The following is a 22,200-nucleotide window of genomic DNA, read 5'->3' on the forward strand; positions in this document are numbered from 1 at the left end:
TCAGGTATTTGGTAATGGCATCAAGGCAAGTAACTAAGGCAGTGTCCTCCTTACTGAGTTGTTCACCTGGGGCTGAAGATGTTACTAATAAAGCGCACGTGAGCCTCTTCTTTCCTCACTTTCCAGCAGGCCATCTCTTCTGACAGAGAAGACCGCCACTGCGCACTCAGGAGTCTCGTGTCTGTTCTCTCGGCGTCATCCCTTCACATGTTCATTCTGAGACGTCGATATGAGTGGGTAAAGCTGTTGCTCTTATGGAGTAGGGATGGGAAGGAAGTCGAGGATGAGGAGGAAGGGGAGGAGAAAGGAAGAGAAGGAGGCGGGGGAGGGGGAAGAAGAATGGGAGGAGGAGGAAGGGGAGGGAGAGGAAGAAGATGAGGAAGAGGAGGAGGAGAAAGAAGAGGAGGAAACTAGTAGATTCATACCATTGGATCTTAGAAATTCAGAATTCTACTAGTTCTTAGAAACTCAGAATTTCTCCATTACCAGAATTTCCCTTACCCTCATTCTACTAAGACATGTAAACATATCAACAACCAAAGGATTCTCTACAACTCCTAATTTCCTGGAATAATGCCATCAAAGTAAGTTAACAGAGTAATAACTCTACCCACTATTTACTTACTATCTTAGTCCCTCTATGACAAGCAAAGCTAGTAATTTTTGTGGAATTTTTACTCCACTGGAACCAGAGTGCTGGATGCTCTCTGGTAGAAAAGGTATCATTTAGCTACAGGGACAATATTTCCACCATCCAATATGGTGGTTCTACTTTTCTTTCAAAGCTATTATCGATCACATGTTAGTTTACATTTAAATCTATTTCTTTGAGTGTTCTGAGCATTTTAGTCATATAATGAATGTTTAGGATACCCTGTTAGATAAAGGGCCTGGTATGCTATAATCAGAATGCTAATTTCCTAAGAATATCACTTAACAACGTTTTTGCACATATGCACGTACAAATGAGAACTGAAGGGTGTGCACACAAGCAAATGTAACTCCAGATGGACACATTTACTCAATTTAGTAAGAAGGTATTTTTTTAAAACAATTTTGAAAACAATGGGGGTCTAAAATACATCCATGTCATACGAATTAGAGGCGCCTCCCACTTCTATAGTCGGTTGACACCATCTTCATGTCTGAGTTGGATGGTTCTGTACTGACAAATGCTGACATTCCTCTCTGTCTTTGCCCCTCATTATTAAGAATAGCTCTTACTGAAGTTATAAACACTGGGGGGAAAATCTCGAAAGTTTTTATGCTAATTAATTACATAAAGTTCACACCTACAAGGCACAGTGAAGATATCAGCAGATAAGTCAAGAGCAGAAAATTATAAATACTTTCCAAAGTGTAAGATCAAAGACTGAAGCCCTACAGACCAACCTCTTAGTCAATTAACTCACCAGAGCTGAGCCACAGGTCCACAGGCGTGAGTGGATGTACAATGTGTGTTTGTCAAAAAAAAAACATAGCTAGATATGACAAAGCTATATTTATTACTCTGCCTGTCATCTTGAAAATGATTTTCTGATTCTGAACACTTGTCTAAAGGTTGGCAGCATCACGAGAGTTTACAGAAAACGAGACAGAGCTTCCATTCTTGTATAAGACACATTCCTAGAGACTCATAAGTCCTAGGGGTCAATGCAAGAATTAATTAGGCGATTGGACTTTAATGGGAGGGTGGCTCGAATTCTGTGCACAGGATACTTGTCTGTGTTCGTATAACTGAAGTTACTGGCAATTGTCACATACAGGAGAGTTTGGGCAGAGCGAGAAATGACCTCTTTAAACATGTACTCATTTGCTATTTGCTGATTGTCTTTTAGTACCATACTCATGTTTCTGTACATCAGCTGATATAATTACCGAAATTAATTACAGATAAAAACAGCGGAACATACTTTCCTGTTTTCTGCTTCCAGTCTTTGATCTATTTTAAGATCATCTCTCCTGGTCCTCATTTGTATTCATTTTGATGCCAACAATTTGTTTCTCTATCACTGTTATTTTTGCAATTTTCTGGTTCCTTTAGAACTTGCTCAATCCGCTTTGATCTGCTTCCCTCCGAGCTTTATTTTTGGTGGTGTTTTTCATGTTCTATAAAATTTGTTTTTTTTTTTTTTTTTTTTTTGCACTCCTTTCTCCCCTGTTCTTTTGATTGAACTTTTTCTTAGGACAGGAACGAACTCTGGCTTTGAGTGAACAGGTAAATGTGATTACAGGACTTAGAGCTAAGAATGCCTAGCTTTGTGCCAATGGTGGAGAGCCTACTTCAAAGGCTTTGGGGAACAAAGGATCTTTTCTGAGGCCACTAACAAATCCAGCAATTCTTCCTGACCCACCTTTGCCAAAAGATACCAGCTAATGGCAGGAGAAGCCGGTCCTGTGAGAGAAGTCAAGTGGGCTTGGGAACAAACATCTTCTTGACATAATAAGGGGAGAACATACTGTTTATCTCTCTAATAACCGTCTTGAAGAAAATTAATGTTACTTTGTCCTTTGTGCGGAACGGTGATTGGATTGTGTTTCATTTCTATCTGGACAAAGGCCAGCATATTGCAATACTTCTCAATATTAGATTTTCTTGTTTAAAAATTAGATTTTATTGGCATTCTCCTTCTGTAATTTCTTCATTAAAAGCTTCATTAAGCATAAATCTCCTTTTACACAGAAGAAAAACAAAAAAAATTATTTTATGGAGGTCATTTTAAAAGTCTCCTAGTAGGGCGGTGCTAAGCTTGATGCTGGAGATTTGCAGGGTTCCAGGGACCTGGCATTCCAGGGATGATATAATGATTGATTTTGCATGGATTTATCTAATATTAATTATATTGATGCTTGAAGCAATTTAATAAGCCAGTGTGTTCTGGAGTCTCAAGCTTTTACAAATCTGATATTAATTTTTTTTTTTCAGGTAGGAAGTAGTCAGTAGTGTCTTGGTTCTGAAATGACTTAACTGCAGGATTCTTTTCTCCCCTGGATGACATGAGATTATGTACCAGAGGAAGAGTTTGCACAGCTACCATACTGAGAAACATAGCTAGCCATTTTGTGCAATTGTGTTCTCTGATGCAAATTCTAGTATGGGGTGACCATGTTTTACAGCTTAGATAAAACTGTCCTCGAGTCCTCGGTCACTACCAACATGGAACAGGCTTGCCTGAAATAGCACTTTTTTTTCTTTGAGCCAGGATTGCACAAGGCTGGTTTTGTCTTTGACTTCTTAACACCATGTGCTTCTGACTCATTGCCTCCAAGTGAAGAAAGATGGGTAAATGAAGTGGTTTGAAGGGCCTTCTGCATTGGGCCGTCAACTTTATATTATGATAAAGGCAAACGCGACACAATGTCAATGCAGGGACATTACTCTGAAGACTGAAGCTGTCCACATGAATTTAAAGCCTGCAGTTTGAGGCTGGGCTAGGGCGACATCTCATAGAGAAAACGCTTGCCTTGAAACAGCAGAGACCTAAGCTTGCTCCTCAGAGCTGATGGAAGTATCTACTCACTTCTCCCGCTCGGCTACATGATCAAGGAGGCTTGAGACCGTCACAAAACATTCTCGGAATGCAGGCTTTCCCACGGAAGCTGTACTTCCGGCTTGCGGGGGTGTGTCTCTCAGCACTTGGGGCAATGCAAGCCCAGTGACTACACATGGACCAAGGATACTGCAATTGGAGGCTTATGAACCTTGAATGCTACTCCGTCCCTCCTTCTTCCCTTCCTCACCCAACACGTCTGTCAAAAGAGCTGGTTCCGTGAACACAGACAGACACCCAGGCAGCTAAGAGAGATAGATAGTTCTAGCGGTAAGAAAATATAAGGAAAAATATGAAAAGGAGCTGAATTGATCAAAAGATGAATTATACTCACCATAAAAGAATTCTACAGAGCAGAAAAAGGTACCAGGGAACTACAGAGAGATTAATAAAGGAAGACCAATGAGAAAATACACAGGCAATCGTGGAGAATGGAGAAGTCATCCGAGACACAGTGGTAGATTTTAATTTAGTGATAGAGGGAACAGATAGAAAGCCAGAATGCCTCAAATGGCTTGATTGCTAAGGTAGATATGAGTAATGTCTATTAAACTTCGTAACACACACATAGAGATTATGGTTTCTTGCTTCCTGAACATATCTTGGAACTTTCGAGCACTTATCCTGGCGTTGCGCCTCCGCACACAGTTTACATGCAGATACCTTCAGCTGAGGTTCTCACCCAAATCCTGCTGCAGGCACCACCTGCTGGATGTATGAAGGCTTGGGAAGTATCTTAAGCTAAACATCAAAAATGAAACTGTCCATATCTTGTGTTTTCGATACAATTCTCAAGTTCATGTCCATGCTAATGAGTGGGAGTTCATCCCGGCTTGGGTCATGTCCCATTCCGTAACAACTCATGCCCGCTCAGCCTCTGGGACATGTTCGAAACTGCTCTTCACAACCTCCTCCTACCAAACTACTACCCCCACCTGTTCCTCATCGGCCTCTGACCTCTGATCCAGGCAGTCTGTTCGGAGATGTGGCCTTGTTGGAGTGGGTGTGGCCTTGCTGGAGTAGGTGTGGTCTTGTTGGAGTGGGTGGGGCCTTATTGGAGTATGTGTATCTCTGTGAATGTGGGCTTTAAGACCCTCACCCTAGCTGCCTGGAAGCCAGTCTTCTATTTGCCTTCGGAAGGAGAGGTAGAACTCTCAGCTCCTCTTGCATCACACTTGCCTGGATGCTGCCATGTTCCCACCTTGATGGTGCTGGATTGAACCGCTGAACCTGTAAGCCAGCCCCAATTAAATGTTGTCCTTATAAGAGTTGCCTTGGTCATGGTGTCTGTTCACTGCAGTAAAACCCTAACTGCCTCAGACACTTTAGATCTTTATTCTGAATCCTGGGAGGCAAGCAGTATTATTTACAGGCTTTAGAGGAGGAGGAGACTAGTTGACGAAGGTATATCCGTGGGAATGGCAGAGCCTGGAGAGATGCTTAAACACCCCAGCTCCAAATCTGGGTTCTTTAGCACCACGCCAAATCCCCCTCTGTCTGAGAACACTTTTTTCTCTTTGCTTTTTTGCTAGACGTGCTAGACACACTGTGGAGCTGGGTAGAATTGAATTCTCTAGTTGGGTAATTAGAGACTAACTCTGAGGAAAAGATTTTTTTTTTTGAAGGCATATGCTGTTTAAGAAATACCAACTTTAAATTGAGGTTAAGTGTGAAGATTTTCAACATAATCGATAATTGTCTGAATCTGTCAGCCAGTTAAACAGAGGTTTGTGGTTCCTGAAATATAAGACAGTCAAGGCTATATTTTCTAAGGTGGATAGTTTTTAAAATCTTGGACCAAAATTCTCAGTTCTGACTGCAGATTAACATCCTTCCCCCACCCCCAGTGACAGCTTGTCTGGACTTCAGGGAGGATCCTGGCAGGCAGAGGAAGAAAGCTTGCTTTGCTCACCTGGGGTGATTGTAGGCAATCTGCTTGAATTCATCATTCCAGTTGGGTCGCCCATAGAAGGTCTTCTGCTTTAAGCCTGTAATTACATCCAGACGTTCGTCCCGGTGCAAAGCTATGTGAATTGCCTAGGTTAGAAATTGTATTATCAGATGACATTAGAAAACCATGAGAACGATCTATAAATAAAAGATGAACTTGCTACCATCATTTATGGGTTTAAAATATTTTAAACATGGCTTGAGATGCTTTATTAACAGACACCTCCAATGCCGTGCTTTAGGACAAGTACAGATCTCATCTGTCTTTGTACTGATTCTTGTTGGGACAACACTTTCTTGTACATAGTATATATGCAAAGCTTGGAAAGCCTTTTTTTTTTTTGCAAGAATAATGCTAATACAGCAAATATGATTAAAGGAATACACTGAACAAGTTAGTTTTATTACTGCAAAACTTCTCAAAAAAACAATCTCTCCCTCCTGTCCCTATTCATTTAATCCAGGGGATTTGGAAAAACCATTTCCAGACTAAGTGCCATAAAGTACCTAGGAGGAAGCTGGGTCTTACAATCAGATCTGCTTATTGAGTTGACATGGTTTGATGAACAGTCATCCTCAAATATTAGGACTGGATACCCTTTCCCTGGATATCGAAGTCTTCAGAGGTTCAAACGTGTTTGTGTATTAGCTACTTACATCCTCTTATACACTTTAAACTGTCTCAGTGGTCTAGAAAACCTTAGTGCCAAATGACAACCAGGAAAAGAATTGTCCTGCATTGTTTAGGGAATAATGGAAAGAAAAAAGATGGGCACATGCCTTCAGCACAGATGTATTTTTCCCCCCAATATTTTCAGTACTCGGTTGAACACACAGATGTGGAACTCAACAATATAGAGAGCCAAGTGCATACAGCATTAGGTTTTAAGTGCTGGGGGCTACACTTGAAGGTGGTGATGTGCTACTGGGGAAAGAGAACATTACAGGTCTGGTTGGAGCTCTGCAAGTGTCTGGCTTCAAACCCAGTGAGTTCATCCAGTCACCATGCAATTAGAGGCTCATATATAAGAGCCTGGGGCGCAATTCTCATTATAAGCATATATGCAAGCTCTGCCATTGACTTCAGCTGCTGTGAGTTCTAGAAGCTACCTTAATTTTCCTGCCTCGGGTATGTGTGCTCCGCACTGTTCCTGAGAACCATCAGCTCTGGAAGCTCACACGTCAGTTTTTCTCCAGTCATCTAAGCCTTGCTAGTTTTGACAATTCGAATGTCAATCTTGCTGTGCTGCTTTGAATATGACTTGCCAGAATGGTTCTTTTCCTAGTCCAAGAAGGCATTCAGTGACGGAGGTTCACATCCAAGTTATGGTGGCTGTTCTAACAGACCAGTAGACAGGGGCAGACTGGCCTTCAGAATGTCAGGCTGCAGATACTGCTGTCAAGCAGGTCTGACCTTAGGTAATGGTGTTCATATTGCAAAAGAGTTTGGGACCAGCACTCCATGCTGAGCGAGGAGAGGAAAATGGACGAGAGTCTGGATTGCCATGTCAGAGAGTGGAAACGCCAGGAGCAAACGACTTGAAAGTCTGAATGCACATAGTAGGATGCATAAGCACCCATTTGTCAACAGCTCTGGGACTATGGGAAAGCAGTGAATGCACACAGTAGGATGCATAAGCATTTATTTGTCAAGAGCCCTAGGACCACAGGAAAGCAGTGAAGGTCCCTAAATGCTTGTTAAGACATTATGGTATTATCTCATGGGGGTGGGGCTGGAGGCCTTCCCTGCTTATGACCGTGAAACACCCAGTCTCTGGTGTTCCGACATTTGGAATTCTATCTGCTCCATATTTCTCAGCCCACTCTTCAATTAATCTCCAACTCTTTCGGAGTTGCCCTTCATGATCCCTCCCCCATCTGTCCCTTCTGTTCTTGTCAATTTGCCACTTTGAGGTTGTTGGATTCAGTTTAAGAATGGGCTATTTCTAACACAGCCCCTCCGTGCTCGAGTTAACTGACAGAAACACACCAACTCCTTCTTCTCCTTAAATGTTGAGATTAGCAAGTTCCTGCTTGAAATCTGGAAGTGTGAAGAATTTCTGACATGCCATGGGAAAACTTAAGAAGCTATCAACTTTAATTTGCTTTCATTTAAGGTGGGGGGGATATTTTATATCTCAGTCTCAAAAGGGACAAAGATAAGGCAGGGCAGAATTTTGCTGTCACAAAATCCACTTCAGAGTTCCAAGTCTCATAAATCCCAGGCGACAGGGATTGGCTAAGTGAACACTTGGGACCAATTTACTTCAGCGGTGGAGGAACAGGCGGGGACTCAGAAGCAAAGGACAAAAGCCACGTCTGTGCTTCCCCAAATGGACCATCAGTCAACAATCCCGCTTAGCTAGAGAAAATGTTTGTTTGGAACACGTAATTAACACCATATCATTCATTAAGATCCCAAGAAACCTGCAATTTCAAATTATCCCAGAGGGTTAAATATCTAAATAAGGACTGGAATTAAGACCATACAAATTCAAAACATATTTTGCAGAGTCTTGCTTACTTACAGAAGAAGAGAGCCGAGTTATAATAATGTGGGGAGGTAGACAGACTTGGGGGGGGGGAGAGGGAGGGAGGGAAGGGAGGGGACATTTGCAGAACTTGTAATAATCTATAAATTTGGTGAATAAGGCATAGCTCCTTGGTCTAAGCCTATTTTCCTTAAAAGTGTATATCAATGGTACCATCTAAGATCATCTTCAGAATCATGGTTTAAAACACACCATTCACAAGCTAGTGTAATGGCTTTGTGAACTTCAGTGTTTGGAGATTCCAATTGGATTCTGATGTCCTAGTCTTCCCTTATACCCCCAATCATGATAGCTTTATCAGGATTGAAGCTGTACAGTCAATGCACAGACACACTCCACTTCTGTCCAACTCAGTTTTCATACCTCATTACTACAGTGGCTTGCAGAATAGCTACCCAAGCTGGAGGTCATCTCAGCACTGACAAGCTACAGAGCGCATGTTTTCTGAGAACCCCTTAAGAGAAAGAACTCCCTATGCAAACCATGCATCCAGAGTAATCTTCCAATTCACATGCTTTTCAATATGAAAGGCTGCAGAGAAACAACATGGTATCTTTTCTGTTTCCCTCTGAGCCGCACAGAATCAGAAGCAATTAGGAATTCAGCAGATGACACAGCCAATTAATGATAAGACGCTGATTCGGCTCTTCAAATGACAAATTCGAACCTTAAGATTCCTCATATCTGGGTTGGCGTTCATTACCCAACAGTTAGAGATCGTTTTATTCCTACACCTTAAGTAGTTGTTTTCAGTCTGGCTTGATTCCCGTTCCTCTCTCCCCTTTAAGAACTTTAGGATAATTCTATTTTGCTGCCTGCTAAGCCCCCAGCTCATTATGGAAATGGGTTTCTTTTAAGAATGGAAGCAGTAACAGATTCCAGGGTTTACTGATACCTGATTTTCATCCCAGCCAGTGAGGTATATATGGTAACTCAGCAAATGAGCCTTCCCTTGCTCACTCATCTGTGTTTCCAGTGAAAATAACAGATCGGCAAACCATTCAAACGCTCCGGCATCCCGGCAGACCCAATAGAAGTACACCTGTCAGGAGAGAAGATGGGAGAGCATATCTTTCCCTTTTCATAATGTGCTGATAATCACAGGCTACTTTACAGCCATTAAATTATCTGAGTCCAAATGGGCACTTCTGCAAGATCATACGTTTTTCCCTATCAGTGAACAAACCGTCACACTGAGATTTCTTCTGGGGGGAAAAATCCCATTGTGTTTGAAAAGGCCCCGAGTGAATTCAAGGAGTCAGGGTTTCCGTGGACTGTGCCAACCTCTTTGGATGAGGATCAACTTTCCAGGCTTCTGGCCGAGCTTCTTCTGAACAAGATTAATAATCATAACTCGCTGTGCCTTTCATTGCTCCCCAAAGGGGCTAAGCTGCTATACCAGCCCCCTTCATCTTTACTTATGACCTAAGCTTTAGATTTCAACTCTCTTCTCTAGAGGACTCCCCTCCCCAAGGCTCTGGCACTAATCCACTTCATCCTCTTGAAAATGGAGATTATGGTGATTACAGAATGCAATCTCACAAGACAGGAAATTTCCTTTTAGTGAGATACATCAGTGTCCTCCAAAGCAGGTAGGTGGAGGTTGTGCCTATGTGTCAACTGATGTGTCAACTGATGCAGTGAAATGGGAAGGGGTTTCATTTTAGTTTTTTATTTAAATTTTTTTAAACACTCTCTCTGCACTGAGCAAATGGCAGGGGACAAGCAGCCTGGGTTCGCTCAAAGAAAGGCTTACCGTTGAGCTTTGAGTTTCAGATAGTTGTGTCTAAATAGACGAAACCATGGGAGGCAAAATCTGTTAATTCAATTGGTTTTCCCCTCTCACATTTCTTATCTATTCTGTCTACCCAAGGAACATCTGAGGCGCTCAGCAGTGTTTATTGGACCTGGTTTGCACTTCTGGTGCTGTCTGGTGAGTTACCACCTGAAACATGCCCTCTGATAGCCAGTGTTTGCCTTCTCTCTCTCTCTCTCTCTCTCTCTCTCTCTCTCTCTCTCTCTCTCTCTCTCTCTCTCTCTCACACACACACACACACACACATACACACACAGCTTGCAAGCTTACCATCACAGAATCAGATTTATAAATGAGATTTAATTAGTATCACAAGGAAAAGAAAATCACAGAATGTATTTCAAGGCTGAATATCTTGCTGAATATCTCTTCAGATTTATGCAGCGATTTGTAATGTTAGCAGTCAGGAAGAACAGGAGGTGAGAATCTAAGACCTTTATCTCAGAATTGGAGGTTATTTGCTGGACAGCTCCTGCTCAGATGAAAACTCAAAATATTAATCCAAGGAGAAGTCTCTTAAAACAGTGGCTCTAAACCTACAGGTCTGAATCCCTTTGTGTGTGTGTGTGTGTGTGTGTGTGTGTGTGTGTGACATATCACATAGCTTATATATCAAATATTTACACTATAATTCATAACAGTAGCACCATTACAGCTATAAAGTAGCAATGAAGACCATTTTGTGTTGGGGGTCACCACAACATGAGGAACTGTACGAAAGGGTTACAGCATTAGGAAGATCAAGAACCACTCTCGTGGACCTTAAGCTCAATTACTATCCCTACAAGATGTCTCCCATCTTCTCGGCTGTGTGTACATTCTCCTTGGAGTGTATAGCCCATAGTCCTTTCAGGTAGCTTCAAAGCAGAACAGAACCTAAAGCGCCTTATGTTGAATATCCCAAGAGTCCACACTACCAGAAGGCAGCACTACTGATCTACTCACTGGCAAATGCTTACGTGATGCTCACTGTGGGTAGATATCAAATTACACTCTGGAACAATGGTTGTGAACAAGAGAAACAGGCAGACAGATGGACGGACAGACAGACACAGAGACACAGACACAGACTCACAGATAGACAGACAGACAGACAGACAGACAGACAGACACGCACACACACATGCTGCCCATCCTTATGGAGTTTGTGTCTTGGAGAAGGAGATTGATGTATAAATGCATAAAGTATTGACTGCATTAGAGGGTAATTAGGGCAGTGACGAAATGAGACAGTCTGGGAAAGGTCACAGCAAAGGGAGACATCACTTAGATGAAGACACTTGAGCACAGCCATGGGGGAATGGTGGTGTTAGATGTTGTTCTAGTTTTATGCTGGTGCTGTATAAAACACTCAAATCAAAAGAAACATGGTAAAGGGAAGGTTGATCTGTCTTTCTGGATCACCACCCATCACTGAGGAACATCAAGGCAAGGACCCAAGAAGGATCTTGAAGGAGAAACCGGGAGACCCAGTGTTGGCTGGCTTGCTCTCTGGCTCACTCACTGGCTCATGCTGAACTCCCCGTTTTAAATGTAGTCCAGTACCATCTGCCCACAATAGACTGGGCAACTGTGTATCAATTAATAATCAAGGCAATTTCTCACAAACGTGCTCACAGACCAACCTGATCCAGGCAATTTTTCGATTAAGATTTCTCCTTTCAGGTGACTTCAGTCTGTGTCAAGTTGAAAATTAAGCCTAACCAAGACACTTCATCCCTTGTCAACACAAACATATTGTTGTTAAACCGTGATTCTTTCTTGTTCCCAAGATCTCATGTTCATAGTAAAGTCTACATCACAGTCTCCCTTTAAAAGCTCCACAGTCCTTAAAACTTCCAATGCTTTAAAAGTTTAACTTCTCTTTAAAAGCCTACAGTCTCCTAATGGTGGGCTTTTATAAAAACATAAACAAGTTTTATATGTTGTTATTGCAAAAGGGAAGAACTGGGTATAAAAGGATCAGGATATGGAGTAAGGGGGACACTCATTCATTGATTGTGGGGGTACAAATGTGTAAAACCACTATAGAAATCAGTGTGGAGGTTCTCCAGGAAGATGGGAATTGATCAACCTCAAGACGCAGCTATATAACTCTTAGGCATCCTTCATTATCACAAGAACTTGATCAACCATGTTCATTACTCTTCTGGCCATAATATCCAGAAACTGGAAACAAACGAGATGTCCCTCAACAGAAGAATGGATAAAGAAAATGTGGTACATTTACAACAATGGAGCATTACTCAGTCTTCTAAAAACGATGTCATGAAATTTGCAGGCAAATTGATGGAACTAGAAAAAATCCCAAGTGAGTTATTCCAGATCCAGAGAGGCAAATATGGCGTGGATTTGCTTATATGTGCACATTAACTGTTAAGTCAATTATAACCAAGCTAAAATCCATAGAACCAAAGCATAGAATAACATGCTGGTGGGTAAAGATAGAGCTCATTAGGAAAAGATAGCTAATTATGAATGGATGGGTAGGCTGGAAGGACCCAGTGGGGAAGGGGATGGAGGAGGAAGTTGAGGGAGAAAATACAGCAAGATCTAAAATTAAGAAAGCTAAAATTAATGGCCATATGAGGGGTATTGTTACAATAGAATACAGTAGAAAAGTCATAAAATATGTACAGATATGAAGGTTATCTGAATGAAACCACCAAATTTTGGGGGAAACAGAGTCCTAACTTTTGTTTTCAAGTAAACTTCCAATACTAGGATTGGGTAACAAGTAATTGAGTTGTTGGCCAAAGGGGTCTCATGGGAATCTCCAACAACTGAAGCTGTTTCCATGACAAAAGATTGCTCTCTGCTATCTAACAGCTAGGCCCGAGTGCTGAAGACAACATCTACGCAACTCACTGAACATGGAAACGTCACACTATCAAATGCATAGAACCTCCTCCCCTATGTTTCAGCATCTTTGATGCAGAAAGGTATGCTGCCCACTACTAAGAAAGGAGAACTATAAACACCAAGCCACCCAGACTTTCTTTGGCCTATAATGAGTGCGCTGCCTGAAAGATGTTCTAGGGCAATAGTGGCACAAAGCTTACGGTGGTAACCAACCAATAACAGGTTTGACTGAAGGCCCACTCCACAAGATGGAACACATATCAACACTGCTTGGATGACCAGGAATCAGAGTCTAGATCACTCAGGAACCAAACATTAGTGGTTTTAAAACAAAAAACAAAAATATAGTGATAAAACGACACGCTGCCATACTCGGAGATCAGTGACTTGCTCAGCCATCTTCAGAGAAACTTCTTCCTTCAGCTGATGATAACAAATTCAAAAAATCAACACCCCACACACACACATAAGAAGGAGAAAGAGAGAGAGAAAATGAGAGAGAGAGAATGAGAGAGAGAGAGAGAGAGAGAGAGAGAGAGAGAGAGAGAGAGAGAGAGAGACAGAGTGTGTGCAAAAGTCTAAAATCTTGGACTCACAAGCTTACAGGTTCTAGGGGGCTTGGGCAACTGCCATTTCTCTGTCCTCAGCACACAGAGCTTGGCTCAGTCTCAGTTCAGCCTCAGTGTTGGCATCTCCGATATCCTGGGGCCTCCTCTCCACTGCAAGCAAAGCTATAACTTCCCTAATGACCTCTCAGTGTGACTCTGGCAGACACTGCAGGTCTTAGCCAGTTTTCATGGATCCCCAGTCTTGCATCTCTTATGCCTTCAAAATGACTATTAGGTGGGTGACTCTTACCCAGTGCCAGGTTCAGTTATGGGTTTGAGATGCAGCTATGTCCCACAACTTCTGTGGGCTGACCTTGAGGGACCACCTCTAAGACATCACCCAAATGGTGCTCATCTGCTGATCTCTGATTCATTGCAGCTGACTCTGTAGCCCCAGATGGCCAGCATCCACTGCCTTTGTGAAATGTGTTTGGTTTCAGTTTTTGGAACCACAGCGTTTTGAGAATCATGGCTGTTTCTTCAGCTCCAGCCCGACCAGCACTCACAATTCTTAGCCAAAATATCACACCAATGACCCCCTCCGGTCGAGTTATTAATTACAGTCTTGCCATCTTCTAAAACCTCATGAGCAATGCGTCCACAATTCACATTTCCTTCAGCATCATCTTCTAAGCTCTGTGTGATTCATTAAGCTCGGAGCACTCAAGGACTTTTTTAGCCCAGTGTTCCAAAAATAATTAAAACAACAACAACAACAATAAAAACTCATATCAGGGCCTGTTCTGATCTTTGTTATCTGAAAAAATGCCCACATCTTAGCTTTCTACACACTCTAATTTTTTTTTTTCAGATAGAAATTATTCCTGTCCTTGCTTTCTCGGGGGCATAGATGTGTGCCAGTATCCTTAGAGTTTGTGAGGCCTTTCATGCCTTTGCTTCCTTGTTGTTGCCTTGTGAGCTTTCCCCTCCATAATTGACTTGTGGGGACACTGGCCTCTTTGGTGCAAGAGGCAATGGAGAGAAAATGCATTGGCCCCGGAGAAGTGCTTCAGGCAGACAAAGGAACGAGGAAACTTTGAACAGAAGAAAGGGCTATTTACTTGGACTCTCTTTCATGTTTCTGATGCTGGGGACACTCACTGTGAAGAGATATCAGAATTCCACCCCTGTATTTGGCCCAGGAGAAAGGACGCTGTCCCTGGGAGAACAAATGTCCCAAACAATGGGCCGAGGCACTGTGATCTTTGCCTTCTCCATCTTATTCTCCCAAAATAAAACAAACCTAAAATCAGCTCCTTGCACACAGCTTGGCTTTGAGAACTCTCGTCAGATACTAGAGGTCTGAAGTAACCAAGGTTAAAAGATTTTAGTAAGCAGAAAGTCAGTAAAATAAACGTTTGAACTTCCGTTGCAACAAGGGCTACCCCACATTTTTGGAGAGACAGTGTAGGCTCAGGTGTTGCAGGAATTCATTCTGAGGTCAGGCGGCTTTCTGTGCACGTGGCTTGGAATAGGTCTTCACTGTTCTACCCTTTGTGGGCACTTATGGTCTGATCCAACTCATATATATGTCTGTCATGGAAGGCTGGATCTGAGCTGCATAAATAATGGTGTACTCTGTCCTGTTTCAATTCCTTTCCATGTTCCATAACCCAGGCTCCTCTGTAAAGGTTCCTGAGTAAAACTTGAGTAACGATCAGAATGATCCAGAGTCAGTAGGAGATAGATCTTTGCAAAAAATATTTATAAACAAAAATAGAATAAGAAGGGAAAAGCTGCTAATTAATCCATTTGGCCTCATAAATTCCCCAGAGTATAATAATTTTACCATCTCAGAAGTCCACACAAGAGTGCAGCCAGATATAACAATATTTGATTTTTTAGGCCTCAAATTGGTTAACAAAGAATGAATGGGAAAACTATTTATTTACAGCCCACTGCAAAAAAGGGGGTGTCACAGAGAACACAGATGTAGAAATAAAAACAGGACACTGCCACTAAACACCATGGGGCCCTAGGTTTTGTGACCTGCTTCCATCCAGGCATACATGACTGTCTCTACCCTGGGCCTAAGACTCAGAACAAAAAGAAGCTCCATGCCAGTTATGGGATAGAGACTCTGCACAGTAACAGATGTGAAAAAGAACGTTTATCCCTGGAAAGACAGAGACTGCAATGCCATTTAGAAAATGTACTATTTCCCCAGTAAATTGCTGCTATTATATCCCAGGTTCTATCCCGCTGTTGCTACTGTCGGAGTAATCCTGAATGACTACAACAGAGACAAAAAAATTTAACCCCCCCCTTTTTTTAAAAGACCTTCCAACATGTAAAATGTAGCACTTTAAAGCAATAACATTATAAAATTATTTTTATGGTATGTTATAAATAAGACTGAGATCAGCTATTGTAAATCATTTTTCACCCATAAGATTCTTTTCTTCAAAGCCACCATTTCTCATGTTATTCCAGAACTTTATTACTAGTTTGTCATCTGACCCATGACTAGACATCTTTGTGACTGCTGTAATTATAGATTTAATTCTTACTGAAGCATTCACCAGTGATTATCCGGATGGTGGGCTAGTATTCCATGGAGTACTCAAAGCCACCAAACTAAAATGAGATGCAGCTGAGTGTGGTGGCACACACTTTTAGTACAATGGTACAGATGCCTCTCTCTCCTTGGTGTACACACACACACACACACACACACACACACACAGCCATTTCATCCATGTACAGATTCTGCACTTGGCAGGCAGAGGCAGGTAGATCCCTGTGGGTTTGAGGCCAATCTGGTTTACAGATTGAGGCCCTTTCTCAAAGCAAAAATAAAAACAGAAAGCAAAATGAAAGAGATTGTTAGATGGTGACACTTCAGAGCTTCAAGCCATGGTATAATGGAGGCCCAAACCAAATCAAACCACACCTTATGGCTTCCTCTTTCTTCTTGGTACACCTCTTCTTGGTATATCTATATCTATATCTATCTATCTACCTATCTATCTATCTATCTATCTATTTATCTATCTATCTATCTATCTATCATCTATCTATCTACACACACATATATATGTATGTATATGTATATGTGTGTGTGTTTCTCTCTGTGTGTATGCATCTGTGTGTGTGTTTGTGTGTGTGTATGTATCTGTGTCTGTGTGTTTGTGTGTGTGTATGCATCTGTGTGTGTGTGTTAAAAACAAACAAAACCCCCAGCTACTCCATCTACTATGTGAAGGTAATGAAAAACAATGGAGTCGAGACAAGCTTCACAAAGACTCCTTGGGGACTTACTGGGCTATGTTTAATTTGAGAACTGAGATCAATAAAGGGAGGTTTTAAAAGATATATTTAATTTAAATCTTTTCTCATACCAGGAGAATAATCACCAAAGCTTCTGCGCTTAATAAATCAAGGCACTGCAAGGGTTAGGGCTGCCACCTTCCCATAGGACAAGAGTAAGGCCTAGTGGGTCACTGGAGTCTTCTGAGGTCATCTAACGAAAGTGGGGTGCCTACTTATGCTTAGGAGAGGCAACCATGGCCTCATTTGATTGTTGATTTCCGTGGCTGGGCGAGGTGATCAACTCCAGGGGTGGCCAGAGCTCCAGTGTGACGGAGACTGCAAGTAGATAATTTCTCAAAGTAAACGGATGAAATTAAATGCATTTTTCATTCATTAGGAAAGGGAGCAGGCCCCTCTTTGTTTTATTAATATCTTTAAGCAGAGTATGGATTTTTGTCTTTCTTGGCCACCTTGCCTTGCTCCCACTGGCCTGTGCTGTCTTTTTATTTGAATTATCTGTTTATTATATTAGGTTAGGAACCCAAAGGCCATTTTGCACGGGACGCACTATAAATACCTATTATCCGTGTTATCTATGATTGAGCTGATGAAGAGAGACAATTATGAAGGAATTAGATTATCCCAGCTTTTCCATAATCTATTTTATTGTATCCTGAAGATTACATATGCAGTGGAGAAAATGAACCGAGACTCCCAGTTGGCACTTCCCTCGGAGCCGTCTACATGGCCGTGATATTAAGAGAACTAAAATGTGTAAGCCGATATATTTATGTCAGCAGAGCCCCCTCCCCCTCCCCATTCACACACACCTATTTCATTCATCATCTTGACAGTTTGCACAAGCAAACTGTCCTAACTTTTTTCAAGAGTTCTCCTCACAAATTGGGTGTGATGCAGAATTAATCACAGCCATTAGCCAGGCGTCGGAAGACTTTTCCCACCACAGAGCCTTTATACTCTGAGCACAAGGCATCCGCCACGGTGCACCAGAGTCTTCTCGCCGACTCTCATCTCTTCCCTCACCCCACAGGGCCACTGTCTTGTCTCTCTTCAACCCAGAAATGGTTACTCTTCTGTGCTGAAAATGGCTCTTCAAGGCAGAACAACTTTTATTTTTACTCTTTCCAAGCAATATGCCATTTATGCTTATGAGTAGTTTTTTCCTCCTTAGGTAATTTGTCCCTTTTTATTTACCCGCCATCTTTTTATTTTAAATTATCATCATTGCCTCTGCTGCCATCATCATCATGATCATCATCATCATGTGTGTGTGCATGTGCTGGGTGTATGAGTGAAGATGAATGGGTATGTATGTGGAGGTCAGAAATTGTAGCTCAGATTTTAACCTTCCACTTTGTTTACTATCAGGGTCTCTTGTTTGTCTCTCCATATTCCAGGTTAGCTGGCCCTTGAGCTTCCAAGGAATCTGCCCTTTCCACCTCCCATGTCACAGTAGGAACAATTACATACACGCATGACCGGGCTTGGATCTCTGGGGCTCTGGGAGCTCAAACTCAAGTCCTCATACCTGTGTGGCAAACACTTTGTCCCCTGAATCATCTCCATCTCCCCAACCCATTTTATATCTTGAAATACCAAGACGGAAACAAAGACGTAAAAAAAAAAAAAAAAAAAAAAAAAAAAAAAAAAAAAAAAACTGTTTCAAATAGACAATGCTTCTTTATATCAGCCAAAGACACAGCCTCTCTACCTTTTGATTGGGTTACTGCCTTTCCCTAGAAGAATTTTTAGAATTACATGGCAAAGGAGCTACAGTGTATCTGGACAGAGTGAGTTACACCTGGAAATCTTGGCACTTAAGAGGCAGAGGCAAGATGATTGCTAGGTGCTTGGGGCCAGCCTGGGCCATGTAGTGAATTCCAGGCCAGTTTGGACTACAGTGATAAGTCCTGTCTCAAAAAAATCAATTAAAGAAGTAAAAGGAGGAGGAGGAAGAGGAGAAAGAAGAGGAAGAGGAGAGAGAAGAGGATGAGGAAAAGGAGAAGGAAGAGGAGAAGGGGAAGAGGAAGAAAAGGAGGAGGGAGAGGAGGAAGAAGGGGAAGACCAGGAGCAGCAGGAGGAGAAGGTATTGTGTACAACAGTAACACTGGAAAAAAGCTGTAGCTACCTCTGTCTGCTGTGCAGTTACAACTTGAGGCTTGAACATAGAAATGTGTATGCCACCTTTTTTTTTTTTGTATCCAGGGGAGAAAAATCGTACTTAATTGCAGTTGACAATTTTACACTGAAAATTTCAGCTCTGAGTTTCTATGCTATGTTTCTCTCTCCCTGTAATGAACGAGAGCAATCTGGAAGCTGTGGCCTAGACCTAAAATTGTGAAGATGCTGTTAGATAAACACATACCACTTCACTCTGTTGCACTTTCAAAATTATATAGGTGCTGACAGCTCTGCTGAAGGAATAGTATTTATATCTCAAAAGCAGGTAGGCAGCCCTGACGAATATTGGTTGCATAAACCTAATGATAGCTGCACACACACACACACACACACACACACACACACACACACACACACACACACACTCACCCAAAGCTGCTTCAAAGAGCAGAAACATCTTAACCCTGCGACTAGGCAGGCCAACCCTTAGGAGTTAGTCTTAAGCATAATTTTTCAGCCTAATCTTTGACTGGTATGAGAATGCCACTCCTTTTAACAGAGAGTATTGAAGGGGAAAGCAGAATCGCACACTCTGGTGCTGACTCAGTGGTTCACCTGTGCAAACACACACTACTTATTGACTAGCGAAGGGGGTAGGATGGTTTTACGGAGCTCACAGTGCGTTCAGAGCAATAAGATGCTTTATAAATGCTAATTCAAGGAAGGAAGGAAGCTAATGCAAGCTAGAGAGTAGGACAGCACGAAGGAAGGGAGGTAAAAGGCAGACAAGCTATTTTAAACCAGTTGTGGGCTGGCTCCCTATGGCAGATGCTAGAGACTTACATATCAGCCCAAGAGGATCTGGCTCATCGTAGGCATGAGTGGGTAAGTGAAAGTGAGGTTCACATGTTTATACCATCTCTGTGTACAGCTGGATGTGACTCGAGGTTCATGGAAACTGGGAGGCAGCAAGCCCCTATAAAGGTGGATTTTGCTTGGTAGATTGCAAGATCACGATGAGTAAGGCCTCACTCTGAGATTCAAACCTACAGTATAGGGCCTATTCTGTTCCCTTTGCTAAACTGGTCATGATGGAAAGAAAGGCTTGGGGCCCATAGGGTGGTTCCCTGGGTGAAAGTACTTGTAGTGTGGGTCTGATGATCTGGGGTTGATCCTTGATGGATACAAATAACCAGCTCTCAACAGCTGTTTTCTGACTGCCACATGCATACTGTGGCACTACCCCCATCACGATACAGTAATAACAGATAACAATTAAAAGTGAGTGTCTTTGGAAGGACTTGGGTCCAAATTCAAGTTCTACGGTTCATCGGTTCTCTGTGGTTCGTGTCCTCCATTGGTAAAGTGAGGGTATTTGTTATTTTAATCAAGACATTTAATATGACAATCTTGTCATCCCTATTAGCTTTGGCATTGGCCTTTGTTTTGTCTTCTGTAAAATGGAAATAAAGAGCAATTACTTAAAAATTGTCTGATATAAAACAGGTACAATGCCCAGCTTTGTACTGTCTGAGTAGAAAATCCTCAGTAACTCTAGGTTGGTTCTCGTAGTAAGTACTAGGAATCTGTTTAGGTCTTTGGTGGTTGTGCACAGCAGTTCTGCATTTCAAAGTAATCTGCAAATGCTCCCTGTTTGGTATGGATTCTTACTTCCCCTTTGGATGGAATAGAAATTTCAGTCTAAAGAGGTGAATAGAGGCAATACAGATGATGTTCCTTTAGTGCTAACTGTCAGGCAGCATTCTGGGAGAACAGAATTCAGGTACAGATTCCCTGATCAGTAACAGTGGAGCAGAGGAGTTGCTTTAGCCAAGTGATTGTCTTGCAGGTATGAGGGTCTGAGGCCAGTTATCCAAAAAAAAAAAAAAAAAAGCCAGAATGAGAGTGTGCATCTGTAATCTCAGTAAGGCAGATGGATCACTAGAAGCTTATAGGTCAGTTAGCCTGCTAACGACAGATCCGGTCTCAAACAAAAAGTCTGAGGGCTGGTATGTGGGTCTTTACTCTGGCCCCGAGGCATGTGTTGTATACATAGGCACCTGAACTTGAAACTTGAATCTGTAGGTGCACTTACAAGAATGTGTGTATTCACACAAGCATGCATGTGTGCACAAATACACACACACACAGAGCAAGAGAAAAAGTGTGTGTGTGTATGAGAGAGAGAGAGAGAGAGAGAGAGAGAGAGAGGGAAGGAGGGAGGGAGGGAGGGAGGGAGGGACAGAGAGAGAGAGAGAGAGAGAGAGAGAGAGAGAGAGAGAGAGAGAGAGAGAGAGAGAGAGAGAGAGGACACAGCAATAAGCCTTAAGATTCTCCCCAACCCTTCTAGGAAGGTCCAGCACCCTCTTAAAACAGCTAAGGTCCAAGCATTCAAACACATGAGCCTGTGGGAAACATTTTACATTCACGCTGAAACACAGTTCCTGTTCTATGGGATGTTAGTTGTATGAAGTAATCTGCTAAAAAGAATTCTGTAGCCTTGCATACCTGGGTTTCAGAGGCATATAGTATCATTTCTACTCTGTGTTGATTCCATGACATATAAGGAACTACACAGACCTGGATCTGGACTCTGTCCATGTCTGTTTTTGACAGGTGATCCTCTACTCTTTCTAAAGATCAAGTTCTGTATCCAGGACAAAGAACTTTAATTCTTATACTGTGTTGTAGTCTTGAGTGTGAATTGTTGCTCCCAGGCTCTTGTGTCCTGACACCTGGTCCACAGCTATGAAGATCAGCTCCAAGACCAAAGGAAAAACAGATACCCAGCATCTGTCACTTTGGACCCGAGGAAGCAGTTAATTTTACTCTTCTTTCTTAGTGGGGAAGATAGCAATTTTGGCGTCTTTGGGTTACATTTTTCTCAGTGATTCACGGAACACAGTTCTTGAGTTGGGAGCTGATGAAGAAAGGTTTTGTGGCTAAATGGGGTTTGGAAGAATGGGTGGAGCAAGACTTCCTGAGGGTGTTTTTCTGCAGACCCTGTCTGCAAGGGTAGCAGATAACTCGAATCTTCTAGAATGTGATGTAGAAGGAGCATCTAGTGTTATGCTTTTCTTTTTAGCAGGTCACTTCATACAACTAACATCCCATAGAACAGAAACTGTGTTGCAGCGTGAATGTAAAATGTTTCCCACAGGCTCATGTGTCTGAATGCTTGGACCTTGACTGTTTTAAGAAGCTATGGGATCTTTGGGAGGTTGGACCTTCCTAGAAGAGTTGGGTTAGGGGAGGAGCTTATTGTTGGGTCCTACTTCTTGTGTAGCCTCTGCTACCTGGCCTGTTATATATGAGCGATCAGCTCTTGCATCCTTCCACTGCCCCAGGGCCATCCACTGCCACATTCCCTTACCATGATAAACTAAATCCCCAAATCATGATCCAAAATAAGTGTTCCTTCCCTTGTTCCTCGACAGTTACTTGATCGCAGCAATAAGAAAAAGTAA

At 42.2% G+C, this 22,200-nt stretch overlaps 1 protein-coding gene across 1 annotated transcript in view; it reads right to left on the reverse strand.

Moving 5' to 3' along the window:
* NOX3 (NADPH oxidase 3) overlaps window positions 1-22,200 on the reverse strand; it is a gene marked incomplete at both ends in the record, with an annotated part of 57,230 nt that overhangs the window by 4,059 nt on the left and 30,971 nt on the right. The window contains 2 exons of the mRNA XM_080941636.1: window positions 5,464-5,588; window positions 8,949-9,095. Of these exons, the coding sequence (XP_080797762.1) occupies window positions 5,464-5,588; window positions 8,949-9,095 (272 nt within the window). The remainder of the gene's footprint in view (window positions 1-5,463; window positions 5,589-8,948; window positions 9,096-22,200) is intronic.

This window comes from Micromys minutus (genome assembly GCF_963924665.1).
Source record: "Micromys minutus genome assembly, chromosome: 30".
NCBI classification, from domain to species: Eukaryota; Metazoa; Chordata; class Mammalia; order Rodentia; family Muridae; genus Micromys; species Micromys minutus.